At 34.8% G+C, this 8905-nt stretch overlaps 1 protein-coding gene across 5 annotated transcripts in view; it reads right to left on the reverse strand.

Moving 5' to 3' along the window:
• Positions 1-439: 439 nt before the first annotated feature.
• ARL1 (ADP ribosylation factor like GTPase 1) overlaps positions 440-8905 on the reverse strand; it is a 14470-nt gene continuing 6004 nt past the window's right edge. For 4 of the 5 annotated variants that reach the window (XM_011386706.2, XM_023527318.1, XM_023527317.1 and 1 more), the window contains 4 exons: positions 6170-6251; positions 5035-5146; positions 2187-2365; positions 440-1463 (listed from right to left, as the gene is read on the reverse strand). In XM_011386706.2, the coding sequence (XP_011385008.1) occupies positions 1433-1463; positions 2187-2365; positions 5035-5146; positions 6170-6251 (404 nt within the window). In that variant the 3' untranslated portion in view covers positions 440-1432. Of the gene's footprint in view, positions 1464-2182; positions 2366-5034; positions 5147-6169; positions 6252-8905 lie in introns of those variants that run through there. The other variant, XM_023527316.1, reaches the window with a different exon arrangement.

Raw genomic sequence — 8905 nt, forward strand, 5'->3', positions numbered from 1 at the left:
CACATTTATTTGAGCTGAGGGAATGACCAAAAGTGTGAAAAGAGGCCAACAACTGCAAGTCAGTGGTGGAGACAGGAAATGAACCCCTAGTGGCCCTGAGACCTAAGGGGCATGATGGTCTTCAGTTCACTTTACCAGCATCTAATTTTTTAAATGCCGGTTGCCCAACTTAAATTTTTTTTAATTCTCCCCAATATTAGAAATTACTATGGACTATATTTACTTGTCACATTGCAGCCAATCCTACAGCAGACTGGGCAGTTTGAAAAGTTCCTCTGAGCATAATTGTTTTTTGATGGCCTAGCAGTAAGCCTAATTATTAAAACCAAGAATGCTTAATTTCTCTCTTTAGAACCAGGAAAAAAAAAGATTGACTTTTCACCAAATTTACATGTCCAGTTACAGGTATATTAAAGGAATGAAAGACAGTAAAGACATCTTTACAATGCTTCTTAAAATAGATCTTTTTTATTTCCCTCAGTGTGAACTTTGTCATGAATCCATCAAATATAACCATTTACCATTGTTTTTACTACCTCTACTAGTATGGACAAATAAATTTATAGACATTACTTTAAATGTACAGTGTCTACTTCAGTTAGCATAATTTTATTTAAGGAATCAGGTTGTCTGTGTTGGCATTTTCAGGTGTAGTTTATGGGAAAAGCTTCTGACCCTGAAGTATTTTTTGAAGTATTACTCATTAGCAGTTGAGTAGCCAACCTATCAGAACCCAAGACTCCACACATACATAAAACGAAGACATTATAACCTGTCCTATCTACATCATAAGGTTCTTGTACAAATCGGTTAGGTCAATATATGTAAAATTTTTTGCAACAACTATGAATTACTATAAAATGATAATTACAGATAAATCAGTGAAATTAACCACTAAAATAATTATTCAACTTCATGCCTATAACCAAAAGCTTTCAAACAAAGCAGCTTAAATTAAGTGGTCATTAAGCAAATGAAGATGTAGCCCACTCTACTGAGTCAAATTTTTGGAAAAACTTAATTCATTTAGGGGGAAAAAAATCTAAGATATTTATTAGTGTTTATGCCAACAAGCTGCAACCACTAATTCAAAAATATGAGGGTTTTTTCCCCTCAATAAGAGTACATTCTTTAATATGACTGTATTTGAATACGAATTCCACATAAGTAGAATATGGACTATATACCTTAACATAAGAAAGCAAGGAAGGAATATTTTACATTACAAAGACCAGACATTCAGTTGGTTCAATCACGATGAGTTACCCTTCCAACCAAATACTTATTTTTTATATTTATTACAAATGTTGCAGTCAGTTCAGTATATGCCAACAAACATACACAGTTCTAACATTTAGTAGTGTGAAGCACACTTAACGTTCCAAAAGGATATGGATGTGGTCTTCATTTCAGGGGAGCAGAAGTGACTGAATTACTGTCTGCTCTTTAATGTTTCAACTAACCTGTGAGAAAAGAAAATGGTTTCATAATATTAACTTCTTCAGGTATAAAGTATGATCATTTATAAATTTTACATTGGTGCTGGATTCTAAAGCATTTTAAACAATGAAGGCTAAGATAGTGACATTAGAAAATGAGGTTGTGGACTCAATTTTCACAAGGGTCTTTTAGCTTTCACTTAGTCTATGCTTTGAATGAATAATCAAAAAAGACCAAATATCTACTTTTTAGGCTGCTATTACTACAACCAAGTCAGATGTGGATAATTCAGAGGTGAAAACTAGTCTCTGTCCTCAAGGAGTTGATAATTTAATAAGCAGATGCACAAATCAATGACGAGACAGTTTAACAAGTACTATATCACTGATTTGTGACAAGGACATCTAACTATGTGCGTGGTAAGGCAGTGGGTACAGAGGTATGTCAGGGAAGACTCTTGAAAGGAAGAAAGCCTTAACCTAAGTCCTGAAAGGTAAAGATTTGGAAGGTGAAGTGAGGCAGGGAAAAAGAAAAATGGCAGAGAGCTGGCTTATCTAACTCTAATAAGGAAGCTGTAGAAATAAAAGTAGATGCAAATGAAGACGAGTGGGAGAAAAGGCTGGAAGAACTTAATATTATAAGCTGCTAAGTAATTTGAATTTCATCCTTAAGATGAAAGGGAATTACATGTATGTACACAGCTGCACTCACAGAAATACACAGCTGGCTTCTGGAGACACACTTACCATTCCATTGCCTCATCAAGGCCAGTGCCTTTGGTTGCTGAAGTTTTGAATATTTGCCACTTTCGGTCCTTCAAAGCAGGTAACCCAAGGGAATTTGCCATCTCCGAGGGAGTCATGGCCTGTTCCATGTCCTGCTTATTTGCAAACACCACCAAAATGGCTTTTCTCAGTTCTTCCTCCTAAATAGAAGATATTTAATTTCCTCTTATCAATTTGCTCCCTTGAGTTAGGAAGAAATGCCAAAAAATACATTATTTTAAAAGCATATTTCCTAATTATTAATATACAGCATTCATTATAATAAATTATTTCAAATTACAGAGACATACGAAGTAAAGAAGCTTCACCCATAATGCTATCTCCCAAACATGACAACTGTTAACATTCTAGGTATTTTCTACTGCTTTGTAGTTTAGATATTTAGTTTACTTAGTAAATAAATTTACACATTTAAAATCATGTTAAAATCACATATAGTTCCATACCCTGTTTTTAAAAAGAAACTAAATATTAAATCATGAATGATTTTCCAAACCACTAAAAGTTTTTCAAAAAAAATTAATGGTTAAATATACACTATGAATGCATGCATCATAAACTATATAACTGTTTTCCAGTATTAAACTCTAGATTCTTTTCATTTGGCTATTAGAGAAACCCAAGTGACAGTCATATAGAAATCTTTGTGTGAATCTCTATTTCCTTAACACAATTCTCTAAAAATGAAATCAAAGTATGAGCTTTTTTCAGGCTCTTGTTTACATGTATTTATGAACTGCTTTTCAGAAAAGTTGTAACAATTTTAAATCCATCCAAAGTGTATGACAGTGCCTATCTTCAATGCAGCCTTGGTAGAACTGGAAATTATATATGTTTCCAAACACCGTATCATTATATGCTTATAATTGGGGTATTAGAAATATGAATGTTATTAGTAATATATTTTTCTCCTGTGAATTGTACTCATTTATCTATTGAGTGGCAGAAGGTCTTGATGTGAATAAAAACATTAATCTTTAGTCACTGGTTATAAAACTATGTCCTGGTTCCCTGGTTTTACTGTTATATTATCTGGCATCTGAGCTTTGGGGGTTTCTTGTTTGTATTAACATAATTAAATCTGTTTTTCTTTTGTAATTCCCTTTAATCTTCTGATTTAGAAAGACCTATCTAGAAATTTTAAACATATTCGCTTACAGATTTTATAGTTAATATTATCTATTTTCTACATTTAATTCCTTACTCCATTTAGATTTTTGCATATGAAAAAGATAAATTAACTTTGTGTCATATGTATGAATCAAGACTATTACATCAGAATTTATAGACACACAGTCTTATCTAATATTTACTGATTAATTCAATTAAGTTACTTCCTAATGAATAATTTAGTTCTTTCTCCATAAGTTTATATAAGTCAAATCCTAATACCACAAATAACCTATCGACAATCCAGTGTAACTTGAGAACTATAAACTGAAGTTAATAATCACTTTTTATGTAATATTTTACATGATAAAAATCCATTATACCATATGAATTACATCTGAATAAACCTTTATTTTATAAATCCAATATACCCAAGGCAATTAAACATTCCCTTTAAATTCTTTATCCTTAAATTTGGTCTAAGAGGCTCCTGTGATAAATATGATGCTATGTTGTTTAGAAAAAAAACTAAGCCAAAGTTTAAAACTATTAGGTTTGCAATTTATAACTTGCTAGTCAATAACAAGTCAGTAGTACAAGAAATCAGAAATCCAAAGTATTCTGAGAATGCTTCTACCTACATAATCAAATGGCCTAGAAATTATATTTAATCATTCAATGATTGGATAATTCCGAATCATAGTTTTCATGAAGGAAAGAAACCTAATTTTTTTGAGCAAAGGCAATTTCATTATTAATTAATCATTAATACATTTGAAAAATTTATTTAACAAATGGAGATTTTTTTAAAACTTCTAATTGATTACTTAATGCATCATGGAATTCAGTCAGCCAATAAGTTATCTTATGAACCTCAGTGAATATAATATATTGAGTTCTTAACTGCTATACACCATTCTACATACCAGTGATAGTGGGAGATATATATATGTGTATATATGTAAACAGATATATTTTAAAATAATGGAAAGAAATGATAAATGGTAAAAAGAATAAAGTAGAATAAGGGGGTTAAAAAATAACAGAGTCCTCTCTAGGGAAGAAACATGCGAGATGATACAGGTCAAGAAGGCAGCCACGCAAAGATTTGGGGAAGAGCATTCATTCTAAGCAGAAGGATGAGCAAGTGCAAAAAGCCCTACACCAGGCGTCAGGTGTGCAAGCTCGCTGTGTTCAAAGAACATAAAGGTCAGTGTGGATGAGGCACTATAAACACAAGGAAGAGTAAAGAATGATAAAGCTGGGAGAGGTGAGCTGGGGCCATAATTGTGCCAAAAATCCAAAAATACATATTTCTCTGAACTTTAAGGTTTCTGAAACAAACAATATGCCTTCTTATAATTTATACCCATATCTGCTTCCATAAGCTAATTTATACAACTAGAAATAAAGATATTTTTTAAAAATCACTTCTTAGAGGGACAGAAGAGTTACTTCAGTTTAGAAAGAGTTCAATTCTGAACTCCTGGAAATCAAGGAATCTAGTGTAAAAAAAATTACAAGGCTATTATTATTATTATTATTATTTGGGAATAGGAAGTAATGTGCACAAAAGAAAATGATACTAAAGGTAAGGAGGAAAAAAATCCCTGCTTTCCTTTTAATTATTCCTGCATGTAATAATAAACAATGGCAAGTAAATGTAAATGATTTCCCCACATTTTAATAGTTTTCTTACCTCCAACATGGCAACTAACTCTGATTTAGAAATGCCAATTCGGTCTCGGTCACAGCTGTCTACTACATAAATGACTGCGTCTGTGTTTGAATAATAACATCTCCAGTATGGCCTAAAGAAAACACGGAAAGGGAGAATAGATTATCATTTAAAAGGAGAAATGAATATGTTAATTTATATGCTAGGACTTGGCAACAATGGAGGGGTTACATGCCAATCCTCCCCACCCATGTTAGAATCAATGCTATAACGATGCATTGTTTCTGATGGATATAAATCATATCCCTCCAACACTAAGGGGTGGAAAGAATGTTAATAAATATTAAATCATATGACCAAGGAGTTTCAGAATGAGTTCAGACTTTATGCTGAGAGAATATAACTTATAAGATCACTAAATGTACTGATAAAAAAAAAGTTGTACACAGACCTGATCTTTACATCTTATAAATCTTTAACTAGGAACTCCTTAAGAGGAATGAATTCTTTAAAAAAATTTTAATACGTTTTATAATAATAGGCATTAAATTAATCACTAAAGACACCAAGAAGTAGAAATGGCTAAAATTAGAAACAGACTCAAAAGTGGTTCAAGAAATAAAACAAGTTAAAAGGCAGCAGGATGTTTGGGGAATGCATTAAATCTTTTAAGATGGTACCATAGTGAGCAACCACTGACAGTCATCAAGCATTCCGTCGCCATGTCAAGGACAGAATGCTGGGCAAGAGACCTGAGTTCCAGAGGGCATCTATGTTTCCCTTGGCCCTAAATGGTGGTCCTGAAAGGGTTTTTTATAAATCCAAAATAGTCTGTCTCAAAGAGGAAGGGGCTGACAAGAACCAAATAGAGGACCCATTTTAGTAAAAAAAAAAAAAAAAAAAACAAAAAAAACAAAAAAACCTACTAAAGTAATTAGGTCTTAAGATTTTCACGAAAACACTTTTCGTTTAAGCGATATCTGAAAAACTAGCTTCCTTAGGTTTTAATTTAATTGAGAGAATAGGCAGTTTTCCTTCATTTTAAACATTTTATTTCATTTAAATTACAAAAGATATATTTTGTTTTACTGCTATTAACCCTATAAGAATCAATAAACATTAAAAATGACAAAATAATCCGGTCTTTGTACCGTACCTGATACTTGTCTGTCCTCCTAAATCCCAGACTTGGAATTTAAGGTTCTTGTATGTTACCGTCTCAACATTAAATCCAATGGCTGGAAGATAAATCAGATCAGTTTCTGTAGACTAATGCATTTTGCCTTCAAAATATCCAATCTTGTAGAGTTTCCCCAATGGACAGTAATTGTTGAATCACGTTATTGGTTGAGATACTCCATTTAAAACAGTATGTTGTCACACACACACAAATTAATTAGCAAGATCAGCACCACCTTCAGGTTATGTAAGAATTTAATCACTTCTGCAAATAAATAATTCTTAACTCAATGGAAATTATGTTAAACTCCTCTCATAATACACTACTAGAATATAAAAGTGTTCAGTAAGTTATATTTACAAAAGACAGTTGTAAAAATATTATTTACAACTGTCTTTTGTAAATATTACTTTGGATTTTTTGGATAGCAAATAAACAAGGAACAAAACCAAGAAAGCCTAGATTCTAAACTTTAGTGGGTGAAGACACCACAATGGCTATATATATACATATATGTATATGTATGTATGTATATATATATACACATATATATACATATATATATGTGTATATGTATATACTGCTTTATGGAGGCTGGGTTCTCTTAGGCTGGCAACCTCACAAACCCTCTGTGGACTTCAAGAGCTCATTTGTAATAAGGTCATAGCTGAATCGCCAAAGGGGAGGTGTCCCATTCCTTTTACCAGCCATCCTTCTGAGGTAGAGCTCTGGCATCACAAAGCTGAGGCAGGATACCACTATTTTCACTGAAAGGAATCTAAAGGAAGGTACAGAGGATGCTGAAAAACTTAAGAGTTATATATTACAAAGATTACTACAATTTTGCAAGCTTAAAAAAAATCATAGGAGGGGAAAAAATGGTGTAGACAATAGAGGCTCTATTCATCCCTCTGGTGACCAAATCAAAGTTGTGACCGAAACAAGAAGCAGCAGCAAGGAAAAATCACCTAGGATCTAGAGGAACAAGCCATACAACTAGGGAGAAATCCAAATCACCCTGCAATGGCAGAAGGTAGGATGGGGCGAGGACGCGGGGCTGCCCAGTCCTGAGCAGCTATATGAGACGGAGGCTGTGGCAGTGCAGTGGCAGACGCCTCTTAAAGGAGCCACATCCACAAGCAGATTTTCGAGGTGATGGATCTGCTCACTCTGAGCACCAGTGCCGATTCAGATGCGTACAGGGGGCACCAGGGACTTATATGGAGACGTCGTCGGAGTGAGGAACGAGAGAAGACCTGCTCTGTTCAGAAGTGCCTGCGGTGGCCATTTTCCCTGTTCAGCCCTCCCCCTTCCCAGTGCACAGACACAGAGCCACCACTGCTGTGAGGTCATGAGACTGGATAACAGAGGTCGCTCAGCCCAGAAGGTTCCCTGAAACCCTGCCTCCCCTAACTCACGGCCCCACCAAGCCACATCCAGGTATATCCTCAGTAAGTCAGGTGCTCCTTGCTGAGCAGTGCCTAGACTCACACTGGAGGCAGCTGGCCTCGGTTTCTGGCGTGGCCTTTTGAGGCAACTATAAGCACAGCATCTGTGGATTGCTTGCTGAATCTTAACAGGTGGCCCGGAGGGGCAGAGGCTTGGGCTAAGTTTAGCCTGCAGCTGAACCCCTCTCAGGGCTGTGCCACTGGACACCTACTTCGCAAATCCACACTAATAAGACCGGGAGACTTAGGAGCTTTGTACATAGAAACAGACATGGAAAGGCAGACAAAATGGGAAGACAAAGCAGCAGAAACCATATGAGAGAACAGAACAGTGATCCAGAAATAATGGAGTTAAGTAATATAACAGATGCAGAGCTCAAAACACTGGTTATAAAGATGCTCAATGAACTTTTGGGAAGTGTAGATAAATTCAGTGAAAATTTCATAAAAAAACATAAAAATGGAAATGGAAATTATAAAAGGGAACCAGTCTAAAATGAAGAACACATTATCTAAGGTGAGAAGTATATTAAATGGAATAAACAAAGGAATAAACAAAGTGAATAAAGAAAAGGATCAATGCCCTATCTAGAGGATGGGAAAGTCAAGGATACACAATCAGAAGGGCAAAAGATGAGATGCCAAGACTATAAAAATAAGGAGCATATGGGACACTATTAAGGGTCCAAATATCTGTCTGATCGGCGTAACTGAAGAAAATCAAGATGTTGAACAGCTGTTTGAAGAAATAACGATGGAAAACTTCCCTAACCTGGTGAAGGAAATGGACATAAAACCCCAGGTAACTCAGAGAATTCCAAAAATCAGGGATCCAAAGAGGCCCACGCCAAGACACATCATAGTTAAAATGCCAAAGGTTAAATACAAAGAAATATTAAAAGCAGCAAGAGAAAAACAGATAGTTACTTATAAGGGAAAACCCATAAGACTGGCAGTTGATTTTGCAAAAGAAACTATTTGCAGGACAGAAGGGCTTAGCAAAAAATATGCAACACGATGAAGAGCCAGGGTCTACAACCAAGAATAATTTATCCAGCAAAGCTATCATTTAGAGTTGAAGGACAGATAAAGAGCTTTCCAAACAAAAATAAGCTGAAGGAATTTATCACCACCAAGCCCGTATTACAGGAAAGGCTGAAGAGACTTCTTTACAAAGAAAAAACACGTATCAAAAACAACTACATTCCTATCAATAAGTACCTCAAATGGAAAAGAATTAAGTGCTCCAACTAAAAGATAGAGT

This window comes from Pteropus vampyrus, unplaced genomic scaffold (assembly GCF_000151845.1).
Source record: "Pteropus vampyrus isolate Shadow unplaced genomic scaffold, Pvam_2.0 Scaffold16, whole genome shotgun sequence".
Classification (NCBI taxonomy): Eukaryota; Metazoa; Chordata; class Mammalia; order Chiroptera; family Pteropodidae; genus Pteropus; species Pteropus vampyrus.